Source organism: Mastigoproctus giganteus, chromosome 2 (assembly GCF_048544385.1).
Source record: "Mastigoproctus giganteus isolate SK-2022 chromosome 2, ASM4854438v1, whole genome shotgun sequence".
In the NCBI taxonomy this organism is placed as follows: domain Eukaryota; kingdom Metazoa; phylum Arthropoda; class Arachnida; order Uropygi; family Thelyphonidae; genus Mastigoproctus; species Mastigoproctus giganteus.
Window position 1 is genome coordinate 91,418,825 of NC_143576.1, and position 27,117 is coordinate 91,445,941.

Below are 27,117 nucleotides of genomic sequence, written 5' to 3' on the forward strand. Positions count from 1 at the left end.
TATCTTGGATGGACGTACGCAACTCGAGATACTGGAAGGCGGTACTGTAACCGGTGCACTCTAACGTACTGAGGTAATCCTTCCCTATGTGCATCTGTTCCGTGGTGCCATTGGCCCCAAGATCGTGTTTAGGGATGATAACGCTGCAGCTGTTGATATGCTTTTGGAAAGTGAGGGCATTGTTCGTATGGATTGGCCTACCCGTTCCCACCGATCTAAATCCCATCGAACACATATGGAAAGCTCTGGGGAGATGCCTAGCGGCACGTCCACACTCACCAGAAAATGTTCACCAGCTGGAGATGGCGCTGACAGAGGAACGGACGATATTATCGCAAGAACTTATCAACAACATTGTTCTACGTATGGACAGGCGGTGCAAAGTCTGCATCGACATTAGGGGTGGTCATGTCTACTACTGAGGACCACCTCACCTCTTACCTTTGTTCCATCTTTGGCAGTGATGCATCTGTATCATTGCAGCCAGTGCTATGTTGCCATTTTTGAATAGTCCCTCAGTACCGTTTTGTTTCCGTTGTTGTGTCGGTGTTGTTTCCCTCATCATTTCCGTACCTCACGAGGTTCCTTTGGTATGCTTTTCTCATATCCAGGCCACTCCTATGAGAAGCTACAGGTGAAAACCTGACTGGTCCTTAAGTTTTGCACACCAGTGTATTACTAATTCAATTAATGTTCTATATACTGTTTTACAATGTGCTGAAGGTTATTTTTCATCCAGATAGGAACCCATTTAGACACGAAATCAAACATCAGGATAAAATGCCTACCAGACTATTACAGTTACTAGATAATACCAGTGAACTAGGAAGAATGAAACACTTAAGTCAGTTCACCATTGCTATTTTATGCCGGCATGCGGTCACATGCACGTACTGTTGCAAAATTTCGGTTGATATGAAATATTGAGAGCACAAAGTATTATTTCATTCGGAGCCGATAATAAAATGATCACGCTTGCCTTTTCCCAAAGTAAAACTCATTTTTGGAAATATTGTGCAGTAAAAAGATTATGTTGATGTATATGCAACCTGATTTTGATGATATATAACAATATTTGATTAGGGCGGTAGGGGACATCCTAAATGCGGATTTCTTCATTTCTATGAATAATCAATTTCATAAAATACCTTTCAAGCTTTTTAAGAGAATTCATAGACAAACGAACCTTTGGATCACGTTATATTCTAATTTAGTGCTCCTGATCTATAGTGGAAGCGAGGCAGTCTTTTATAATGTAGTTTCCAACGTTTCAAAAAACTCTTCCTTTTTTTTGTTGCACTCTAAATTTCCACATATAATTTAATGGTGGTGATATCTAAGCAACTAAGTTAACATGCATTTAGTTAACTCCAAGGAAGAAAAGCGTAATGATTGCTCTTAATAGGGAGGGCTCCTCCAGTCAACATACACCTGCAGAAGTACAATGGGCACATCGCCACTACGATTATAACAAAGTGAAAAAGGTGCAAGAAATTCAAAATTTAAAGTTTAATTAGTATTAGTAGAGGTACACAATGCAAGAAAGCAAGCTTATACAGCATCAGCCAAAAAAAAAAAAACTTCTAATTTCACTCATTCATTCGCCCAAAAAGTTGGTCCAGTTCTTCCTTGAATTCATTTAAGCTATCAACTTCCACAAAGACAGATGGAAGTTGGTTCCAGCAGTCACCCAGCTGCTGGCTAAAGACAAACTTCTGCACATCTATTCTTCAACCGTCTTTCCTCAATTTGAATTTATGCCCCTTAACTCCCTCTAATGGGTAAAATTATCATCTGAAGACAATCTAACATTATCCTATAAAATTAGTGTGATATTGCGTAGTCATTCTGTAATCGAGGGTAGCAATAACCGAAGAGAAACGTACCAACTGTGTGGTACTACGCTCAGGGTGGTAGAAAACGGAAAAGACCTGGGGGTAATTGTGCAGTCGGATATGACGTTCTCTGAGCAGTGCAGACGGACTGCCAGAGCATGTAGGTCATGGAGGTGATTATACCTTTGTATAAGGCAATGGTCGGGCTTGAGTACTGTGTACAGGTCTGGAGGCCCCATTTCAGCAAGGATGTAGAGTTGCTAGAACGAGTACAAAGAAGGGCAACAAGATTAGTGAATGGAACAAAGAGGTTCCAGGAGAGGCTTAAATTCTGTCAGTTGCGGCATCTGGAGACTAGGCACCTGCGAGGTGTACAAGGCCTTGAATGGTTTAGCAGGCTCAATGCTGATGAGATACTTTCACTTGCTGAGAAGGCATAGATTCAAATTGAGGAAAGACAGTTGTAAAATAGATGTGCAGAAGTTTTCCTTTAGCCAGCGGGTAGGTGATTGGTGGAACAGACTTCCAGCTGTTGTTGTGGAAGCTGATAGCTTAAATAAATTTAAGGCTGAACTAGAGAAACATTTGGAATGACGGGATGGGTGAAATGGGAAGGTTTTTTTTTTTTTTTTTTTTTTGACTGATGCTCTATAAGCTTACTCTCTTACATCTCTTACCTCAACTAACGCTAAAAGCTGAGTGTAAGTTAGTTCAAGAGTGTGTAAATATTACAATATGTAATGGGTAGCTCATACTGCACATATTTTACCTTTTTTATAAAATTAGAGCAAATTTCGCTATGCAAAAGTTTCTATAGGATTCAATATTTTAGAGATAACTATGAGGAGTCTGATGATAGAAAGGAAATCTCATTTTGGTGAATTACGATACTTCACACTATAAAGTGGGAATACATCAAAAGGAGAGGATGGAGCTAAATAGGGTTTGGGGAAACACTTCATGCTAACACAGATGCCAGGGGAAATTATTTATTAATATCCTACCTAATTTTCCCCGCAAGTCAACCTCTTTCTTTCTTCACAGTTGCGTAGTTTATGAAGGATATGATGCCGATAACAGAGTATATTGCATGATGGCAGCGATCTCTAGGATTCCACTGTTGGTATCTTGCCTATTTTAACATGTTTCCTTTTTTTGGGTAATATTGTATTCATGTCTGATGCATAGAATTGGATGGAAGAACAAGTTATCTAAATTTTGCTCAAAAAAGTTACGCTGTATGATCTCTGAAATCGTATGGTTGACGCTGGATGGCATTTATTACTTTTCTTAAACTCATCTTCAGCTGGAGGGGAGTTGCAATGCGATACAGATGATTTGGCGATCTCGGAAGGAGAATCATCATATTCTGGATTGAGATTAGTCACATATGTTTTGACTGGACACTTACCAACTTTATTAATAGTTGAATTCTCTTTCAAGTCACAAGATTTAGCTTTGAATCCAAACGAAGTAACAGATTCGTATTATTTTGCAGGATTCAATGAATATAGATGAAGAATATCTCAAATCGTTTTACTTTGTGTGTATATATGAGTATATTCTTAATTGTGACACTTTATACCTTGTTAACATCTTAAATTTTGCGTGTTCCCGATTTGTCTTGATTCAAGACGTTTTTACTTCTTTCACATGGCACATATTCTGCTGGCGTGTCCAATCATCTTGAAAAGTATACCACTCAATTTATATTAAATTTCCGAATTCTTCATAATATTAAGATGGTACTTTGCCATAACAGATTTTCAATAGAATCTTGAAAAACATTTGGAATTGTCAACCTTCATAAACCCGATGCCTTCGTTTCAGTTAGCATAATTTGAGGAGTGTCTTCGCATCAACACCTACAGAAGGTAAAAAATAGCATATGAGAATTATGTTTTCCGTTCACATCACTGTTATGCTGATTTATAAAATGATTATTTTCTACTTTAACGATATAAGTTACATAATACGTTGCAAGTTTATTTGATAAATTGCGATATATGCGTGTAGAGAGCGAAGCAGTTTTCTCAAGCTAGATGATGACTTTGGTTTTATTAATAGTTTTAACTGATTATTAAAATTTGAACGCGAAGGTTATAAAAAAGAAAGAATTAATAGCCCACATAATGAAAAAGACTTTCATAACAGTTTGCTCGACAGTATTTAATGGATTTTTTTGAAATGGTATTCATTTCGTATTAATTCTTTATCGAATTTACGATTCAATAGACACTTGAACCAATGTTACGTACCAATCTTCGTCTTGCAACTTCCAAAGCATTATTTATTAATAATGCTTTGAGGGTTGGAAGGTGTTATGGTATTAAGATTTCTATGCAGGATTGATCATAAATAATATTATGAGTAGTCATCTTCCGACCGTATTTATCCAGAAGTGTATCCGGTATTCAGCCCCAAAATGTTTTATGAAGCCGTTTCGAAAGGTGATCAGACTACGAAGGCGTAGAATGGAACTGCGCTGCACCATGACTCGTGTTTTGACATCCCACTAGCGCCTGTCTGATAGCTATACTGCTTGCATACGTTTTCGCTTTATTATGTTGAAACTATTTCTCGAAGGATGGCAGTCATAAACGGTTCCTACATTAAGATCCAAAAATATGGATTTACGAGTTTCGTATCCTTCCAAAAGCAAGTGAGATTTGGACATGGTGAACCTGTTTCTAGAATTATATATGATTTTTCCAGGCTGTGGTCAAACCAGAATTAAGTCTAGAACAGAGTAATAATTTCTGTTTATAATCAGAATGTCACTAAGTAGTACTTGGAGTATTATTCCATTTAAATTTACTTGTGATAAAATGACTTAACATTTCGAAACTAATTATAAATGTTAATTTTGAATAATAGATGCCAACTTAGAAAAAAAAAATAAAACAAAAGGAAAATCGAGCTGTGTATTTGCTGTTCCTATTGAAGCAACCGTTTTACAATAGAATTGGACACAGGACACATAAATAATGATGCACACCACAATTGAAAGGGTAACGATTTTAATACGAAAATATTTCAAAGTCCAAAAATATTGAGCCCACATTACAGAAAGCAATAGGTAAGTGTGGACAGACACCGCGTAACAGAGCTTCAGTAATACATCCTTCTCGTTCAAGTTAGAGATCAAACTAAAATTTGATTCATACGAGAAACTACAACGCTTTCCAACGAACAAAAAATTGGATGTTTGTCCACAGATCAACATAAATGTGTCAAAAATTGTTCCAATCGATTTATATCTTTTTAATAGACTAATATATATTTTTTCTATTCCTTTCACTCTTTCGACAGGATAAAGCATTGAGTAAATCTCTTAAGTCAAAGCTCTTATATATATCACACGCAAACACACATAATAGAATGACGCCATTAAATATATTGAAATAAGTTAACGGAATAAAATTGAAAAATGAACAGTGATATCATATTCAAATCTAAATAGTGTATATCGAAATATTTAAATAATTATAAAAATTAAATAATAAATGTATTCAAAATAATTAACCAGAATAAGAATCATCTAAATAACTTATTACACAATCTACGACGAATACAGCACCATATTAGTAATTATTTTAACAGCTAACATCCAGGTTGTACAGAAATAAACAAGGTTTCAACTGGTTATAGAATTTCTGTATGAAAGATAAACTTCAAAACGAACTTATACAGCAACAGGTCGAGATTGACTAATGGATAGCCACATCTCTTGAAAGACGCAGTAATAGCAACCATTGTTTTTGCACTGGTCCTTCCTTAACGAATGATGTCTCTAAGTGATCACATTTAATTTGAACATCAAAGAATGTTATGTTCACTTAATATTACATATTAATATAAAGTTAAGTCACTGAAAGAGTATTTTAGTAGTTTAAAAAATGGGTATGAAACAGATAAAGAAAAGTGTGTTTAGTTCTCTGAGTTAAAACATTAACTATATTCGATAATAGAACCATTATTTAACAAAGCTTTTATAAAATTGGTCCTTGAAATGAAAGATTTTAATAAAATAATGAAGACGTAATTTCTGAGGGGAATTTAAAACAAAACGTAGCTTTGAAACTTTTTGAAAGATCATTTGTTTTCTTTAATGAATTAATAGAATTTTCTAAAAAGAAATTAATAGAAAATGAAGAAATAAACTTGGTCTTTCTTGCTTTGTGATATGTACATGCACTGAATCTTTGAAACTTTGCTTATTTGATTTTTGGAGTGCCCGTTGAAAATTGGTCTATAACATCTACATTATAGGACTATTTAGAAATATGGAAGCAAAAGCAACAGAAAAATTCATTTCGCAAATGTAGAGAATATATTCAAGTGAAAATTGTGTACAGATGTTTAGATATTTTGAGTGGGAAGTCATAATCGGAACATATTCACGAAGCGATCTTCACAGCTGGATTAAAACAAAGACAATGTCCCTTAGGTGGGAAATGCAGGTTTACTCGGTAATTTATTTAAAGATGTCGTTGTGACCAAGTCAGCGATGCAACTTACGAAATCGTGCTTGAGTAAGAAGATCGACGAGATAACTCAATCTCCTCATTTTTCCACTTTGTGACCAATTGTTTTACACCCGGAAACAGTCCATTATTGAACTTTACAGACTTATCGTATAATTGGCAAATTAGAAGCAACACTATGCGAAGAGAAACAGCCTAAAAGCCACAGGGTTCTGATTAAATTAAAACTCGTTAAATTGACATTTTCGATACTTTCGTGACAACACAAATTTAGCGAGTTATTAGAAAATTCTTAATTTAAAGGGGTGTCGCAGTAGAAAAGCGCTTTTTTTGTAGTGTGAAGAGCAATGTCGACCAGGCATTTTATTTCATTCCCGCAGCTAAAAGCACTGAGATTTAGATTAATCGTTCATGGTATCCCCATGCCCATTACTCAAGGATTTGATTTATCCGAGTATTGACAGAGGCCAGAAGGGGGAATCTGAGAGAGAGATTCTGCTAGAACCTGTCATCATGATGATTCTCCATCGTCTAACTTCTTAATCAATTCTGCAATATCCGAAAGTTCTTTCACTTTCTACATATAGCGACTTCTATACCATTCTGAATTGAAGGATGGATAACTGAGTTTACTTCAATCAAAAAATCCGATCACGTTTTAAATAAATACATCACAAATATCGCAAAAACTATTCTCGCTTTTGGAGTTATTTTTATTCTGAATAAATAACTATTAACTATGTATGAATTCCAGATTCATCCTACTATGGAATAGTTTTCCCATATACGGGGAGAGAGAAACTTAAGATTCCTGATTTTTTTAAGAAACAAGCAATTCGGTTAAATCAGTGATATTTCTCTCATTCTCAGCTCTGCTCCATTGCCTTTAGATGTTTTAATGTTTGCTACTAGCCTTGTCTACAGAGGCTTGAGGTTTCCTCCTATTGTGTTAATGCTTCTCTCAAGATTACCAACGCCCAGATCATCCATGATATAAGAAATGTTCACGTTTTAAAAGCTTCTTGGACTGCCTTAAAAGATAAACTGAAATTTCCTCTATTAAAAAAAGTTGATAAAGAACAAAAGTTTTGTTTCCTCAGTCAACAATTTCACACCATCGTGGTTAATTTCAGCTGTTCAACAAAAGAGAAGTGCTGCTATTTAAAAAAAAAAAGGTGCTTGAATTGATTTACAAGAATATCCTTTTACTGATTATTCAGCAAAACATTTTATAATAAAAATTGATTAATAATTAGCCAAGCGCATGCTTTCGAATACCACACCTGCCTCTCTTTAAATTTCTTCAATAATTCATCTAATTGCATATTCAGACAATGACTACTTATTGTACTCCATATTCAAACCCGTGAAATAGAAACTCGCACTTCACCTTGTAATATGAAAGGCAAAATATTTCATCATAAAAGCTAATTCTTCTGAATGCGAAATTATGTCCACCCTCTTGCACGAAGAATATTAAGTAATGTTTCTTTTATACAAGTATAAGAAATATTTAACCTTGGCAGCGAGCGACAAGCCTTACTTCATTTATTTCAACAGACAGTATTTATTTAACGTTGAATTTTAAAAAAAAATTAATACTATTCTATCCTTCTTGTTTGCCTTTTGAAAATCCACAACTTCTTAATAACTCAAGAGTTTAGATTAAATGAACGAATGAGTAAATAAAACAACCAACAGCTGTTTTGTTTTTGACTTAACCTTAGACACTTCCTTAGTGAACATCACTCGTAATGTTTAAATACATCAAAAACACACACACACGCTGTTATTTTAAATACAAATACCAACGTTGATTTTAGTTCTGCCTTTAGGTAATATTTGGCTCGAAGTCTAAAAATTTAAACGATTAAAATTTTCTGTTGACGTAACGAACTTGCATAAGTTGCTTCCATAAACATCCATCTCTGTGCACGTTTTATTACTTTATGATTCGCTCAAGCTAAAATGATCTCAGTAGCGATTTTACCATACTTTAAAATGCATATTTTGATCTCATCTCTTATAGAAAGTTTCAACATGGGCAAGAGATTGCATTCCTTTGATAATGGGCTTTGATAACGTGGCCCCAGCATGAGGATTTTAAGATGAAAGAGTTGATCAGTGAACTGTGCTTCGGGTTTCGAGTTTAAAACAGTGAAACGTACATAGATAGAATAAACACGTGATTAACAATATAAACAGGTCATGAACACTATGGAAACAGTTAAGGGAAAACCTTATAACAATATTTGTATTTTAACTCGGTGTTGTAGATAAAGTTCTGGGAGGACACTTAAAAAAGTCTGAATATTATCAAATAGTTCCTTCACTTTCCATCAGATTTCGCTTGTGACGGCGTTCTTGAGCTGTTATCCACATCCTTATAAGAGAGTTCCTTCAAGATGCCAGCGATGATATCTCCAGATCAGTGGTTCCTAGATACAAACGCCATTCCTAGTGATAAACACGACTAATTCTCATTTCATACCAAAATGTGGTTCTTCCCTTAATTCACAGGACATATTAGGACTAGGAGGAGGGGACGAACCAACACTCTTACCAATACCAGAATCGGAACTAACCGAGTGATTATGTTCTCTGTTAAGTCCTCGTTTTGGAGAGTTTGGATGATGTAGAATTATTGGTATCTGAGGTATAGGCGAGGATGTTGCACTACGGCTAGGTCTGGGCTCTCGCAGACGTCCATCTTTATCCTACACAGAAAACAGGAGTTTATTAGGGCACTGAGGAAAAAAATCAGAAAAAACTTTAAGTGAAATTGTCAAAAAGGTTATACAAAGGCATTGAATGTTTTGAATAAATATTAAGTAAAATACTATTAATAGAGTTAAAGAAGGATATGTATCTGTATTTTAAGTATATATATTACAGTTAAAATGGGAAATCCGTACCTACCAGTTAAACAAGAAGATCCTTACGCAAAAATATAATTTTTAATAGCAAGAACTGGAAACCACTGGGCCTGCTGGTAAAAACCCGAATCCAAGTGCAACTCCTAATATTTGCTGATATTTTTAGAGAAAACTAGTTCTTGCCGCGTATCTTTTAGTAAAAACTAGTTCTTCGAAATTTCGGTTGGTGGAAACCAGAAGAACACTGTAATTTAATGGACTCATGTTCGGCTAGGAAAAAAAAGGTAAGGTTTTTATGTTAGTTTACGTCATCAAATTCGAGACGGATTCCAGAGAAAAACAGTGTACGTAATGTTTAGCATGCACCATTTTTCGCTTGGGTTTTTTAGGTTTTTACTAGCAGGTGCAGTGGTTTCTAGTTCTTACTAGTCAAAACTAGTTTTGTGGTATACTTTAGGAGCTTCTTGTTTTCACTAGCAAGAACTGGCAGTAACCGATTTCGGGTTTTAACTGTAGCATATACAAGCATAAAACAAAGACTGTCTACTGTCCGGATAACGAGTGGTAATAGCAAGAAGGTTATTGCCACGATGAAAGTTCACCATGGTAAATACTATTACTTTCTCCATTTGACTATTTCTGTTGGTTTCTCCCACACGTTTCAGAACAATGTGGTTCCATTACCTGATTTTTGGTGGACACAAATTATCCTCAAGAGCGCTATCATTGTTTTTCAAGGCGCAGCTCCTTCTTACAGTTGTAACTTTCTTCCGAACGTAGGTTAAATCCTATTTATCGAAGTCCTGTTTTCCAACATAACTGAATGCGACGGATATACTACTGGATAATGCTAGTCCACTTTCTGTGTACGTATTTTTGATCAGCAAATAAATACAATTATTTGGCCATCGAAAATAATCCTACCGTCATTTCAGGGACACAGTCGACAATTTTAAGAGACTCAGTAGAAATGATTGAGCTTGAAATATATCGTAGTCGAAAGCTTTTCAAAATTCTTGCATCGGAAAAGGTCATAATTCGAATGCAGTCAATGGCGCGACTGAGTTAGTGCGTTTTGTGCGAGAGTGGCATGATGTTTTCTTCACGTGGTTTTTTTTCTCCAAAAGTATACAGTATTAAGGCTATTATAAATATGAAATATTCAGAGCAGTATTCATGTTGGTGCTTAAAACACACCTAACTTTACTGGTGTCCAAAAGTTAAGTTGCAGATTAACAAAAGTGAAATAGGTGGTTTCATTATCTAAAATATTTGTTCCGAAAATATTAAGTGATAATATGATGCATGCTATTTCTCAAATACACAAATTAATTCATTAATATCAAGCATAGGAGATTGCATAACCTTAAGAGAGAGAGCCGGGCAACATTTTCTCATGCCCATTGAGAATGTTGTTTAAGGATACTGATTGTACAGAAGAGAACTAAACTTACAGGAAGCATTTCGCTACTCATATGAGGATCTGGCTGGGGGGGGGGGTAACAACTCAATTTTTCTTATTAGAGCGCTTCATACTCTTAGGAGTTGAGAACAGAATAGTGCTCATTAGAAGGCTTACTGCACCACCACCACCACCACCACCAATCGATCTGACATGAGATTGATATGCGTTGGATATTATGCTTATCCAGACCATTAGATACTTATATATTTTCTATAGTTATACCGTTGTTCGCTGTTTAGGTATTGGGTTTGGGTCCCATCCACTATCGTTTTATGGCAAGAAAGAGAGAACCGAAACCAACCCACAGATCAGTTCGACTGGGCATGTACATCTCCTAGCACCTTCGAGAGTGGAACCGTGAATGCTGTGGGAGAAAGAAACGAGATGAGGGTGGGTAATTATATTCCTTGCTTTCATTAAGGTATACAGTTTCCTCTTTTGAATACACGTTTTAAGATATACACAATCCTTGGGCCCTCTGTCGGATTTATTAGGGGCGCAGTAGGTCCTCCCAGTAAGTGGCGAAACTATTACCGAAAGTCTATTACGCCAGACTACCGAACGACTTCACGTGATATTTAACAATCATACGAAATCAGCTTTGGGAACCACCCCCCACATTTATCTGAATGGATGTTAATGCGATAAGATGTAGGTTTCTCCTGGTTGACAAAGAGAAGATATTAAAAAAAAAAAAAAAAAACGAAAGTTCAATAAACATTCGATGAATACATGGAATTTTGTGCACTAAGAGTATTTAAAGGCTGAATGAAAATTATTCGTGTTTGATGAACACTTAACTCCATCTGCTGTCATCTCAAAAATCAGGCACCCTGCGCTTTTGTTCGAGAGAGCTTCTCCTTCAGTTGGAATTGTAAATTCAAACTAAAAATCGCTTTAGACAAAGATAACTTGAACAGTCGCTCAAGACCAACGCAGTTCCTCCTCCTAGCTAGAGTCAAGTCGAGGAAACTAATCCAGAACTTGCGTCCCCTCTGGACAATATAGAAAAAAATGGAGTTTTCATTGCCTGCGTTCAAACCATTATGCGATATAGACTATATAAAGTTAAGGTTTATTGAACCGTATGTTCTACTTAAATTTCAGTGTCGTCTAATATTCAGCGTTCATTTCTAATTACAAATATTTGTGCATCAGTATTAAAGTATAGTTATGGCATGCTGAAAAAACCCGAGTTCAAATCCCGTCATTGAGGCAAGGAACTTTTATGGGCTTCTTTATTACTGTGTGCCGGAGTTAATAGTGGTTGGACGAGGATATAAAGGTTTCCTTCAGCAAACCGACAAGAGAACATATGCAATCCATGTACATAATGAAACACTTGGGTGAAAGTGGCTGTTCTCGTAAACCTAATATGATAAGGTTTTTTCTTCAGCTTAATGCTAAGAAGGACTGTGCCATAATGTTGCCCATCGTTTTGAAGTTACAACAATACATTCATCTTTCAATGAAAATGTGTTTGATGTCAGATTTGGTGTGTTAAGCACGAAAGCAACTGAGGCTATGGGGCGTCAGGGTATTGTATCTGTAATGTACATATCCTTCCTTCCGTTTGCTAGACGAATAACTCCAGTTTCCACGAGGAAGAACCGTGATATGCTCACCTAAGACCGACTAACTCAGTTTGTGGAAACGCCCATAATAATTCCTCACATCACTGAGGGCAATCGAACTGAGGCCTTTTCCACCGGGTTTGGGGGGGGACCGTGTTATAACTACTGTGATACCTAAAAGGGCTTTGAAGGCCGGTATCAAGTTGATCATCATGACATGTTTCCAGTTTCCTCGATTGCTATAACTTGACATTGGGATCGACTTTTAGATGTTTTGATAAACTATACCCGAAGTGGCAAGGTCTCTCTCTCTCACACATACAAATGTCACAAAACAGCGTTTTGTGACATTAAAAATAATGAAGCGTGACAGATATGCTTCTTTCTCTGTTTGATTTACTGAATGGTGCATAACAATCACTACCTCACAGTAATTTTAACATTAAAGTATTCAGGAAATATTTATAATTGTTATTGTATTAAAATAAAGTCGCAAACTTGAAATCAGATAAAAATGATAAATTACAGATAACAAATCGACACAAATGATAGAACAACGCAGTGACAAGATATAAGTGATTAAATAGCGTGCCATAACTATACATTAATACTGATGCGCAAATATTTGTAATTAGAAATGAACGCTGAATATTAGACGACACTGAAATTTAAGAAGAACATACGGTTCAATAAACCTTAACTTTATACAGTCTACTGTGCTCAGTATATGTTTTCTACATGTATCATAGATTTATGCAATTATTAGTAAAGATTTATTTTTTGTTTACAAGTACAGTCTCATATTGAAGAAGAGAAAAAGTAAAAATCCTGTGAGGATCGCAATAACATTTTTCGACGGTTTCATTAATCATACTTGCTATTTTTGAACAGAAATTCCCTTTAAAATAAGGCATTTGCTTTTTGAAAACATTGCAATTTCAGTGCGTTGCCCATGAGCTTATTTTATGCAATTTTCAGTCACTAAACCATTTATACGTTACAATTTCTTCGGATGTTTTAAAATTTCCTGTTTCAGGTAAGTTCATTATTTCTGTCGGAATTTTTTATTCTCTATAGATTTCTGATATAAACAAACTTGCTATAAATAAGATTACTGACAGCTGAAAAGCATTAGACCCGGGCTATTTGACTATGAAAGCAGATAAAATATATACCCAACGGGGAAATCAAGGGTTGTCCTTGCAGAAGCAATATTATTGCAACAGGGAATTTCAGAGCGTTCACATTACTGTGAGATCCCTCTGACTACTAGAACACCTCACCTCTGTTTTCTTCGGGGATCACTAGATGAGATCGGGGAATTTAAAGTTAAAGACAGCATTTGGACTTCAGTAATAACTTTGGACTGTAAAGACTCCCGCGTGTCACCTGCCTGAGGCAGGTGACACCCGGGGACGTTCAAAGATGCAGTCTTTTGTTTTAAGGAATAAAACATAGGTGTTGAGGCACAAGACATCCAAAACAAACTGTCAACTGGAAATGTAATATGGGAACTGAAGTGAAATAGATAGACAACATAAAATTAGACGCATTGTTCATCAGAAACCAGAAATAGAGTTCATCGGTAGAAAGACGCTCAAACCAAAAACGAATTTCTGATGCACAGAATCGGAATGATGTTGTAAGTGGGTTAAGTCCAGCGATTTATCATGCTGCGAAGGAATGTTTCATTGTTATCAATAGAAACATTTAAAAGTGAGCCAATTTCCAGAATGCGATTCGAATTTCTGAAGGTGGCTAACTTTACAGATGGACGTTATCAATAAGACAAATTAACTGAAAGTTTAGTCCTCAGCACATTTCAAGTTTTTTGTCTCTTGCCTCAAAAAGTCTCAGCTATGGTGAAATTTAAAGACTACGGGGGGGGGGGGCTAAATTCCCAATGACTAAAAATATTTTCACTATCTTTTTTACCTAAAAGACCCTGTGAAGAAAACCAAAGAATATTCTGTAAGATAATTAGAGAATTTGTTCTCTTGAATCAATTCCCTATTTTTAGCCCAAAAATAAGGTCGGTTATTGCCGAGATGAGAATAAGCTGGACGATTTCGATATATTTTCCTGGCCTGCCAGTTGAACTGAAAAGAGGACAAACGTCTTTTCTTAGTACTGTCGTACTGGTGTTGATTTCATTTCACAGCGGGCCATAGTATGCATCACGTTCAAATAAACTTTTTTCCTTCTTGAACGACCTCTATATTCTGGAATATATTCTGGAATATATTCTATTGTATTCTCCAGAGAGTACAATAGAATATTGCATTTGAAAACTGTATAAAGCGATGGCCGTGCAACTTCTAGAACTCAAGCTATCCATTGTTTAGCCTACATCTTATGGAGTGTTCGAGTTTTTGTTAGATTCAAAATATTATGAGAAGGAATGGGCAAAATTGTATTGATGTATTATTTTTGGCTGATCCGGAAAAATAAAGATGGCCACCTCCCCTATGATGGGACTAGTATCCTTGAAAGAGCGATCACGGTTGTAATGCTTTGTTTTGAAAGTTGTGCAACACGGAGGAAACGTTTGAAAAAGAACCAATCACCACACTGTGCGTGTGGTGATTGGTTCCGTTCTATTCACAGAATAGAACCAATGAATTTTTCTTTGAATAACGGTCATTTGCTAGGTACATTAATTTTGGAATTTATTATTTGAAGTCATTTTGTGGTTGTGTGGTGCGGAGAAGTTCTAAGGACAGACTACACCATTAGAATTTTTCTTGACCGTTCAGAAAAAAGTAGTCTCAAAGCAGGAACCTTGTTAACTACAAAACAGTTGTAGTAGACATTGGCCATAGAAAAAATTGTGAGAGAAAATTTTCACTGGTTGTTGGTCTTAACGAATCACCGGAGGGTATGATTATGAACCTGATATTGATATTATCATTCCAAAAATTTCCTTAGGGTAACGATAAATTATCCAATTCTTTTTTCGCATATCTGAAGTGCAGAATCAAGTCTTAAAGCGTAAACCTATTTAATGCTAAACAAATTTGAAAGCTCAAAGCTATGTATGTTGTAAAAATATCAATGGGTAATAAAAGAGAATATAAGTTAGCTAATTTTATTTATTAAATATATAAAGAACTCCTGGCCCCTTTAGGAACTGATGTTGAAAATAGTGTTTATAGTATTACATAAATATTTGACTTTACTCTTAAGAGATTGTTGTAACTTTGGACAGCAATTACCGGAGAGCATCATTCAATTTTTATATTTTCACTCCATATTTAGATTAAAAAACGCTTTTAGTCCACATTACTTAATGATCGATGTAAAAAGTAGATATTTGAGAGAGGGAAAATTTTTGAAACACTAATCCATACTCAGATTACAGTTATGCCTATCCTTTTACAACCGCCAAGACCTCAATCAGATTTCTGCGCATGAATACCTGAATCAATAATGTTCCTAATTCAGATTCTGAGGGACACTATTCAAGATCCTAGTACATATAAGCTGTGGCCGTTTATATCCACTCCTACTTCCAGTCAACTATCTCTTTATCCATTTTAGCATCCTATAATTGATAGATCAGTTAGGTATAAACTGATGGAAGACGCATCCTACCAAAAGATGAAAATTTGAAAACGATACAAAAAATCGAATAACAGAAGTTAATTTTCAGGCGAAGTCCAAATAACCTTTGGAAATTGCCTTTTAAAATCTAATTCTGAATACAAATTTGTCATTAACTTTTAAATCAAAGTTAAGAAAAAAATTAAACCTCAACTTTTGTCTCTGCAGATTGATTTTTAGATTTTTATGGGATAATACTATATGTTTTTACAACATATAGCATTATCCCATAAGACTGTTTCTCAACCAGAAGTTTGTGACTTACAACTTGATCTCAAAGAATATCTTTGGATGGAAGTGTACCATGATAAATCAGAAACATAAGTCTTCAACAGGAGAATAAAGTTTCTTTTACTGGCAATGGATCGAGGATTGCAGCTCGTTCAAAAAGAAAGTTAAGAAACAGTAGACAAGGGTATGAAGAATGATGGCTTTTTTGAAATAATTCCGTTAAATGAAGTGTTATAACACTGCATTTATATGGATGTGTTTTCAATAAACTAATATCGGGTATAAATGTCACACAATCACGGAATTATGCTCACAAATACAATAGCATAGCAACGAGTACAAATCGATGCAGATAGGAAGAATAGCTTAGAAGGTGTGGACTGCGAAATTTGACAAGTAGACATCTAAGGGGAGGATCTGTTTGAGGTACATAAAGCGCTGAAGGGGTTAAGTAAAATGAATGGGGAAGGTCTGTTCTCCCTCGTTGGTGAGACACGAACCAGGGGACACATCTCAGAAGACTCTGTCTCATCAAGTTCGCGTAGGGGCATCGGGTTTCCGAACACTGAAATAAATTGCCCTCCACTCTGACTGAGCGTGGCAAATTCAAAACAGAATTGGATGGTTACCTTGTGGAATAGGAATATATGAATATTACGTCTTATTTTATTTTTTTTTCTGATGTAGAAACGGTCATCCATTTCCTTACATAATTTGACCTAACTAATACTATGGTGTTAATAACATTTTCACCTGTGAACCAACTTATGTTTAGTTTTTTGGATCCGCCTCATTTCTAATTTTATATCCTAAAGAAACTTTCCCTCACTTACTCAATATTTTCTATGATTACAGATTTTCTATGGATCGGGATTAGCAGTTAAATTACGCAGGCACTAGAGAAAAGCAAATTGGTAGATGATCAGGTTCTCCGATTGGTCACTAAAAGTGTAAACATTCATTCACTGAGTTTAAAGTACAGAGTACATATTTGTACATATTTAAAGTACATATTTGTATTATTTTAAACAGAACAGAACCGGAGTAGGGGTAGTGACACAAGTAATGGGTGACTTACTTGAACATCTGGTGATAAGTACGTGGTTACACCCAATGTTGGAGGATTGAGCATAGGTTGAGGAGAAGGTATGGAAGGAGTTGGAACACGCCGTACACAGGGGGAACCACCAGTCAAACAGCTAAATGGTATCCTATAAATCCTTAGGGGCTTGATATTGTCAATAGGACCAAAACTGGGAGGACCTAAAATAAAGAAAAGATCAGTTGGTTCTTATATTGCTAATAACGATTTAATTTTCTTCCATAACATTAGTAAGAACAATTTATAATAGCAGAAAACACGTAAATAAAGACATTTCATGAGCATAGCAATTCATGATGATTTTAGTAATTCTGTCTCTTGAACTGATATATTATTAATTCATTCACTCTGTTAGATTCAATAAAATTATTTTACCTCCATGGGGAGAGGATGGAGGCGATAAACTCGGGTCCCTCTCCCCCTTGTCACCTTTTACTCTTTCTCTTCGGATCTGGAAGAATTCTGGGGCTGTGCTTCCAAAGAAGATGTCGTTCTGCAATAGGAGAATTTCAGGGGAGGAATAAGATATGCTATTTAAGCTTTCATGTATTTATTAAATTTATGTCATATATTTACGAAAATCATCAAGTTACACTTAAACATGCATCACCTAAGAATTATTTTGTTCTTGGAGTATTTTACTGCTATATTTATTTCATTACGAGATCCGAAACTCGTACATTTTGCTTTCGGGTATACAGTGGAATGTTTTTATGTTCCTGGCCTTAAGTGTTCCTGTTAAAAGTGGACGTTACCTCATTTCCGTTTGAAATATGTTGAGATATAAAGTATGGGAAGGTCCTCAGAAAATAATGAGACTTACACCCTCATTAAACGGCTGAGTGCAGCAGAGGATCTCAGCCTTCAGTTTGATATGCGAGTGCATAATTCCAGCCAAGTTCATTTCAGTTGTGAGGAAGCTGCGCTCGAATGTACACGTATTTATTGTACTCGACATGGATCTGTATCTCGGGAAATGGGTTGATATCAAATTTCGTGATCTTTTAGCGAAAAGGCAGTAATTCCATGGATCTGTTTCTATCCTGTGTCTTGGGATAAAAAAAAAAAACGTCGGCAGATTCACACAAAAAGTGAATTCTGTTTACACTCGACATTCACCTTTTATTTAAATGCCGAATTTAATAAGAAAGATGCATATTATTGAGATGATCCACAAAGCAGCCTTCAGTCGGTGTTTCATACATGGACTCAGTATTGGAACAATACACTAAGTGAGTAGGGAGCTTTGTTAGTAAGTTTCCTATTATACTAGTGGTTGGTTAGAGGGACTTTGTCTCATACATCCAGAAAGTTGCTCGTAATTACACCGGTATCCAAAAGTTAAATATTAAAACCGAAAATATCAAGAAACATATTTAGTTGATGGAATTCTATTAAGAAGAGTATTATCAGAAGACTCGATATAATGTAGTTCGAAATTAAATGGGCCACTATTTTGACGAATCATGGAATGAGATTGACTACCCAAAATTGAGGAATTATTTCTGCATAATTCCGGGGATTTAATTAATACGGATTGCAATCACCTATTACAAGGAGCTCTCGGCTGTTTTAGGAAAAAATCCCACTTCATTCCTTTACAAGATTAGCACCTAAAGATTTTGGGGAGAGCTTGGCAGGTACACGTATTTCGTTACTTTGAAGCATCGCAGACATGCCCAGTAATATTTAGTTCTGGAGATATGGCTAGTCGCCTCATCTGAAGAATATAGTTACTTTGAAAGGAATTCGTGACCAGCTGAGCTTTGTGTGGATGAGCATTATTGTCTATGAAACTGAATTCGAGACCAAAGTCCTCTGAAAAGCCTTACATAGGACTTCGGCATCTCCACCAAAAACACGGGGGTTGTTTCTAGAATGCAGGTTTAATGGTACAAGGGCTACTAAGGCCATACTGCGCCTACCATACGAGTGGTCCTCCTCTCCTTTTAGTCTGCGTCTGCAGGTGGGAGCATATTTCGCATTCTCCAATAGAAAAAAAAAAAAAAAAAAAAACATTTCGCGAATCAATTTCAAGGCTGAATTTCGACTCATCTGACTCCAGAAAATGCGTCAGTGTAGGGAAACATGACTATGAACATCTTGTATAGATTCCCCATTTCTGAAGGCTTCTGTCTACAGTTTACCAAGTTATTGTCGTTCTTGAGGCTGGGGAGGCAGAGAGCTGCCTGGTTGTCAATTACCATTTTGCTGTCATAGTCATCATCCTGCTGATCTGTTATAAATCTTAGCCAAACTTGAACTTCCCTTGAGATAGTTCTCCATGTTTCAAGTTCATGGGAAGAACATCACAGTTCTTCTAAGGCGATAAAAATCCTTAGGTCCAAAGCTAGAAAATATCAAACCGCATACAGATACTGTACAACTAGTGCAAATGAAACATTTTTACGTAGTAATAATGATTAAAAGTTTATTTCTCTTTCACGGGAAAGGACTCTCCATCTTGGACAGACAACTTATGTGATCGAGAACCTCCCATAATGTTTGTATACAATGAAAAAGGACTGTCCATTTGAGTAATATACATTTGTACAATGTAAGAGTGAGCAACTCTTTGGGATTTGTTTTAATATGGGATATTTCTGTGCAAACTTCGGTTCGCAATTATAGCTACATCAAAAAAATGATATAACATCATTGCTTATACAGGGTGCGGCAGAAACTAGGACATATTTTAATATTTGTGTATTCTATTAACAAAATTATATCCTTTTATATATGATTTTAGCAATAAAGCCCTATAAGCTAGCCTAAGCCTAATCTTCTTATGTCATGATGACAGCGTATTTAATCTGACCCCCGTCTCTCACAGTGCCCTCGTTTAAAACTCAAATTCCATAAAGAAACCTAGAACACTAGCGTATTCTGAGTTTCGTTATGGAATTTATGATCAAAAAGATTCATGATGATATACCACCTTTTGACATTTGATCTTTGAACCTTAGTGCATTAATTCATCTGACGGCCCACAATTTAAAAATACTAGACGTGTCCATAATTTCTGTTACAACCTGTACAAGACATGGCAGACTATAGATATCACTTCATCGCGTTAGTTTTCTAGAAACAAGTCTAAAACCAAACCGGTATATTTATAAATATCGAAACTTGTCTTAGAATGTGAATAAAATTTCTTCCTCAACGCGTAAAACAATAATAAACATTTTGACGTACTTACCTTTGAAGTGATGAGCCTCAACTTCGGCATTACCATATTATGAACGAGATTCCCATTTATAATCAACCGAATTTCAATTGTATCCAGAGTAAAGGCCAGCACATATGGAAAGGCACACACTACAAAAATCAAAGGTGAAATAAGTCTATTCAAAATATCTTTGGAAATATAATTGAAATTGATTACTGCATTTGAAAAGAAAAACTAGCACTGTAAATTTATCAATTTAATGTATAGCGCATATGCGAATGCAAAATAGACATCTTTAATGCAGCATAATGAAGACATAAGACGCTTTTAGTTTGCACTGTACATAAGAGTTATGCTTTTACAAGCTGTCAAATATCCGTAATATACTTTCTTTATTTGAAGGCAACAAAAACTCTGAAGTTCCTCCTAAAATGGCAGTACAATTCTGTTTTTCTCTCCATTTACGGAATCTTAGAATAGGTTCACTCTAAGATTCGGTAAACCACTAGCTGTCATACCTGGTTCCAGTGTGTTTACAAGCCCCCAAGCTACATTATATGAAACATCGTACCAAAGATCATTATTTAGTATTCGATAAAGCCTTTATTGAGAAAAAAGTTCTTTTATGATTCTACACGCAATATTGGTTGCCAAGGTAACATCTGTACTTACCAATTGCTTCTGGCACAGAATTCCATTGGAAATCGAAATCCGTTGTGCTCGCGCTACGTATTTTTTGAAAATGAATCGAATCTGGAAAAAGGAGGGAAAAAAAGAACAGTTTCAGTAATACTTGGTAGAGAATGGTTTTATTTATATGCATTATGCAGGAGATAAAACATATCTAAAGATTTCTCAATAGCTGTGGAAAATTAAACTTTAAGGAACCAAAGCAATAGAATACTTTCCAACGAACATAAAGGTAAAAATTTAAGTGTATAAAACTTCAAACAGATGCACTACTATGGGTTTACTAAGAGCAACTGAAGAATTGAAAAAGAACAAAATTTTTATTACGTGGCCATAAACATATCACGTGGTAACCGAAAATCTTCTCTAATACCCACTTTTTCAGAAATTGCAATGATGTACCTGAATTCGCAAGAGTTTCATTTGTTGCCAAGAGCAAACTCAGTGTGGTCTTAAGTAGCGATGGTTCTATGTCTCATCTATATTGCTACTTTTTAATTTAAGAATTTACAATTGAGATTTAATTTTAATAAATGTTCTTATATCCATGTTTCTGTTATTGACTCCATTATGGTGCAGTGGAGATACAAACACATCCGGAAAATGTCTGAGTTGGATTCCTGACCGGATGTGTCTATAAAAGTTGACTTGACTCTGGCAGTTAGCCGTTTTGGGTGGAAATGTAAAGATTATGCTCTGTCTCGACTCTGTTGTTAGCAAAATCTGTAGTTTGAATGCTGCCAGAGGTAACTCAACCACCCTGTCATAAATGGGACTTAATATTTAGCAAGTACTAATGTGACACTTATAGTTTTATTACAGGACTAATACTTTAGTAATATAGCGTGTTTATCAATAGCAATTAATTCAGCTTATAGATTAGCAGAATTTAATTATGGGATTAATTAACATCATATTAAAATATTAATGAAAAAAGCAATTCTGTTAGTTAATTATGTGTATATAAACTATAAGCAGTTGGTTGTTGTTCGAAATTGATATTCTGGCCTTTTCTTTCAAAACGATGAAAAGTAGGCTCATTTTGTCATCTCGTGTTGCATGTGTATCCAACATGTCAATAACGAAGCAAACTCTTGTGGGGACCAAGATTTATGGTCTTTAGTAGGACAGGATGGACACTTCGTTGCGCTCATCCGGTCTGGTTGTGAGCAATAAAAACATTGCATTAATTGTATAAATCCTGCCGGCCAACACACACACTGGTGGACAAGAGTCTTATTTTTCATCATATTGATCGGAAAGATCACACGATTGTAGGCTGATTCAACAACGTAAGGTTTCAAATACTTAATAGCATTTTAATGTCCATCCTGATATACCAAGCATCGATTTTTGGCAATATAAGAAGGATTAAATCAGTAGACAAGGATTAAAATAATAAATACACATTCACTTTTCTTTTCCCAGCGAGAGAGAGAGAATGTACTTACTGTTATACGCTAAAAGTAGTTCGGCCTCATCGTCTTCATAAATGTCTATCGCTGACACAAGGTGTACCTAATTAAATAAAAATGTAATAAATAATTAAACAACGTATTTGTATTTCAAGTAATAAAATTTTATATGACTAAAAGAACATAAGTACGAGGCAAGCCGATCAATTTTCCATTATAATATAGACATTATTAAAAACAAAAAGGGAAACTGTGGGTCTCGAGGTTTACAAGCTATTCGTAAAATCTTAAATGAATTTTTCATTCAGTCCACTCAATAAAAAATAGAGAAGATTGTCGCACACATTCCCTAATGATTCTCATAATCCTCTGTTTCTTTTTTGATAAAATGCAAGCTGTATTCTTAAAGAATTATCTCTTAAATTCCTTTCCTTCCATCCATCCATTTTTTATTAGAATGCATCCATTTATAATCCAAGAGGAGAGAGAAAGAATGTTCATCGTCTTCTTGGTCTTCATCATAATGATTTTTTAAAAACAAGTTTAGTTTAGTGCCCACGTATGTAAATTTATTTGTAAAGTATAATCTTGAAACTGAATTTATGGACTTCTGTAGGTTATTTCAGTATTCAGTTAACTTTGTAATGATATGATGCAGAAATATCTCGAAACCGGAAAGAGTGTTTAGAAAATATATAAAATATTATCTAAATATTTTCATTATTCCTAGAACTTGGTTTCATTGTTATTAATCCTTCCTCCCCTATCATGAGACCTCTAAGCTAATTTTTATAAAATACATTTCCATTTTTTTGTCCATTATTTGCCGTTATGGAGTGAAGTTGCTTTGCATCCTGGAACAGATGGTATAGATGCAGTAATGATATTCAATTGTATTTTAAGGGGTTTTTGTTGGGGAGACTAAAAGAAGTTGATAAAGATATGAATTCAGAACAAATTTTGATAAGACTAAAGTTAGAGGAGGGGGTGAAAGGAAATAATTATAAGAAGATATTATAAGTAGATAAATATCTTGGCACATTGCTGACAAGTGATGGAAGTTTTGGTCAGAAAATTAAAAGTAGAATTGCAATGGATAATACAACATTTGAGAGAGGATGCAGGTATTTAGAGGGATATTGAGTTAAGGAAGAGGACGTCTTTTATGAAGTGTCATACTTTATGGGGCTGAGTTATGGGCACTAAAGGAGAAAGATATTAGAAGAACCCCCGAAGTTTCTGAGATGTGAATGTAGAGGAGGCTTGAAAGGGTGAATGGAAAGACAGAATTAGAAATGAGGAGAGCAGTAGAAAATCTAGTATTGTAATGGCTATAGGAAAAAGAGGGAAACATTGGCTTGGACTTGTACCAGGGGGTGTTTACTAAGGGATATAATTGAAGTGAAAGTGATAATCAAGATACCAAGAGGAACAAGGAAAATTAGAATACTGGATGAGTTGGCGGAGGCCGATCACTATCGTGGATTAAAGACAGGGTAAGATGGAGATGCAACTGGGTTTTGGCTGCCATGGACTTGCTGTGTGACAGAGATCATATGATGACGATTGAATATGAAAAATAAGGCTGCGCCTTTATTGCAAACTTTCATGATATAAAAATGGTGGCTATAATTAATAGAGATTGGAAATAGGAATACAAATACGAGAGAATATATTGTAATATTCAGAAAGAAGAACAGCGTGTAATTACCCGATTACCCTCGACTACGTGAAGTCGTGTAGTGTCTCCTGTCTTTTCGTCCACAAGGTCAAACTGATGCCTGTAACCAACGCACACATGATTTTCTCCGCTTCCTGTTGGACAGTCTACTAGAGTCATCAGTTGAGGAGTATCCACAAGGTTGAGTTCCTAGAAAACACCAGGAAGGAATTTAAATATTATGGCAAAGAAAAGTTAGTTTAAATTTAGAGTTAGTTTAATCTAACTTCTCTAGCGAAGAATAATTAATTTAAATAAACATACTTTACCGTTTATGAAAAATTGAGCCCAGTTCAGATTTAAATGTTGAAATTATCTTGAAAAGAAAGAAGTTAACCATAAGATGGTAAACGTCTATCTTTTCATTCAAAAACGGATGAATTGTCGGCTCACGCCAGGTAGAGCCTTGAAACCCTCTCGTAGAGGGTTCACGGATCTACCTTCCTAAGAAACTGAGTTTTTATCCAGCAAAAGTAGCAATCCGATCATAGAATATTGACGCCTTATAGTCTTAGTCGCTTCGGAAAAAAAGCACACAAATCTTCCTTTGTTTCATATTTCCTAGTATAAGTTGGAAATGAGACACTGCCCGAAAAGTCCATTCAGTAATCCTACGAGCTGTCGATCATGTTAATAATGGTGTTTGATTGGTTTTTCCTAGAAAAAAGCCGACAGGAAAAACAAATATATTTAGGGTGCATATGTAGAGAAAATAATTAGATTTTGCAATTGGGTATTCGGTTAGGCTTCGTTGGAAAAACAATGCTGTTCTGGAAATATAGCGAAGAAAAGAACAACCTAAGTTACGTAAAGCTACTTGAGATCATTTAAAAAACATTTTGAACATCATTTTGTGAATATATTTTTAAATTTTGTTGTCTTGGCGAGATCGTGTGATTGACATTGGCCTCTTTGCATGCTAATGAAACTGCTTCTGTCAGTCTTCTGCACGTGAAGTGAAAATCCATGCATACATCACTATGGCTCTGATGAATGTAATAATTCATTGTTTATAATGATGATCTGAATTCATTAAAGATTTCTCCACACTAAAAAGAAAATTAAATCTAATTAAAACTAATTTTGTAAAGCGATATATTCAGTATCACCAAAAGCAAAAAATTGTAAATCAATAAATGCATTGCGAAACACCAAATGCGTTGCTACGTTTACTTACTCGAATGTATTGAAATCCGTCCACAGTATCCGTGTCTGAAGAGGCGCACCAAGCAGTCCATGCTGCTGAGTGGCGCCACTGCATTACAATCAACTTTCGACCAACGGCTACAACCATCCTAAGGTGACTTCCTCCAGGCCTACTTATAGCATACAGATGGCAACCTGCGTTAGAATGGATGCAAGAAAGTTTCAATAATAAATCAAGAAGAAAAACTAAGCAGAATTCCTTTTCATATTATTTAATATGCTAATATATAAATTATTTTAAACAATAACTCGGTGATTGCTTTAACTACTGAAAAAATTCTGTTAAAATAGAAAATACATTGATAAATATTTCTTGTTACTCGGGGGGGGGAGAGATCTTTAATTAGAAGAAAATTAAATCAGTTTTTGTTAAAAACTAATTCAGGAACCTTTTTGCACTGCTTCCAGTACTATTGTGAAATGGATATGGAAACAATTACATGATAGGTGAGATTTGAGCTTTGCGCATAACTTAATTCTGGTGGAATGTAAAGTCCTGGAGAATAATTATCCAAGAGTAACTTATAAATAAAGGGAAGAAGAATTAAAGACGGTCAGTGATAAGGACTTTGGAGGGGGAGAGGCGATATAGAAAGACATAATTCACTGTGCAAACAAGTGATCAAGATTGAGTATGACATCGCATCGCATGTTTCATTTAGGTCTGAAATCCACATCAGCAAAAAGACATTGAACTTCTTGAGCGGGTTCAGAGAAAGGCGATAGATAAGTTAGGAGTACAAAAAGTATGTTCTTAAGAGGAAAAACTCCGAACATGCAGTTTATAGAGATTGTAAACTAATCATCTGGAGAGTGGGAGAATATGGTTTTGGTTTATAATGTACTAAATGGGGGGGGGGGGTGAATGAGAGCTGCATATTCTCGCCGATGGGGAGAACAAAAATCAGGCGGTTTAAATATGAGCTGAATTGAAATATAATAGCTTGCTTTCAGAAAGTTTGCAAAAACGGTTGGCCATTCGCAGGCAGAAAAATTATCTTCCAGGGTTGTTGAAGTGGGAGGAGCTTAGGAAAGGTCAAGGAGATAATGGGAATAGGTGACATTATGTGGGAAACATTTGAAGAGAGCGCTTAGTTTTGGAAGATCTGAAGTTTGCTAAACTCCCCTTGTCCCATTAAAATGACGTTGAGAGAGAATTTTAAGGAACAAATTGGAATATTCGAGTAGTAAACTGTGGACTAGATTTCTTCCTACTAAAGGGAGGATTAATGATATACAGGAGGGGACGAAGGTGTATTAGCATTGGTTGATAAGGTAAGTTTAAAGACATTTATCGTTTGGCCTACATAGAACTTGTCTAGAAGTGAGTGAAATAGGACAAGGAGTTGTCTGTTAATTAGAATTCATGAAATCCATATTTGTAATTAGTTAGTGATCAGACTGTAGATTTCGAAACAACTTATGACTTGACGGCAATTGAATTTCTGAATTGTTTCAGAAATAGATGAAGCTAGGATAAATTGATAAACGGATAGCAGAGTGTTTCCTCTCTTAGGAAGAGGCTGGATGTGATGGATTTCAATGAAAAGGAAAAACACCAATTAATGGATTAAAAGAACGTAAAAAGTACTTAATGCAGAGTTTTCTCTATAAATAAATACCATGATGACCTCAACTTGATTATATGAAGATTTTTCAAGGATCTACCTGTCGAAAAATCGTTTCATTTCGAACAAAATTCTTAATTTTTTTTTCGGAATGAAATTCAGGTTTGGAATACAAA

General features: G+C 35.4%; 1 protein-coding gene across 5 annotated transcripts in view; it reads right to left on the minus strand.

Moving 5' to 3' along the window:
- LOC150089422 (GTPase-activating Rap/Ran-GAP domain-like protein 3) overlaps positions 1 to 27,117 on the minus strand; it is a 503,165-nt gene that overhangs the window by 6,938 nt on the left and 469,110 nt on the right. For 3 of the 5 annotated variants that reach the window (XM_090389447.1, XM_090389439.1, XM_090389441.1), the window contains exons 22-29: positions 25,345 to 25,508; positions 24,159 to 24,317; positions 22,484 to 22,550; positions 21,015 to 21,095; positions 20,373 to 20,491; positions 17,549 to 17,666; positions 17,150 to 17,334; positions 8,153 to 9,039 (exon numbers count right to left, since the gene is read on the minus strand). In XM_090389447.1, coding sequence (XP_090245573.1) covers positions 8,803 to 9,039; positions 17,150 to 17,334; positions 17,549 to 17,666; positions 20,373 to 20,491; positions 21,015 to 21,095; positions 22,484 to 22,550; positions 24,159 to 24,317; positions 25,345 to 25,508 — 1,130 coding nt within the window. In that variant the 3' untranslated portion in view covers positions 8,153 to 8,802. Of the gene's footprint in view, positions 1 to 2,839; positions 3,701 to 8,152; positions 9,040 to 17,149; positions 17,335 to 17,548; positions 17,667 to 20,372; positions 20,492 to 21,014; positions 21,096 to 22,483; positions 22,551 to 24,158; positions 24,318 to 25,344; positions 25,509 to 27,117 lie in introns of those variants that run through there. The other 2 variants (XM_090389443.1, XM_090389444.1) reach the window with 2 other exon arrangements.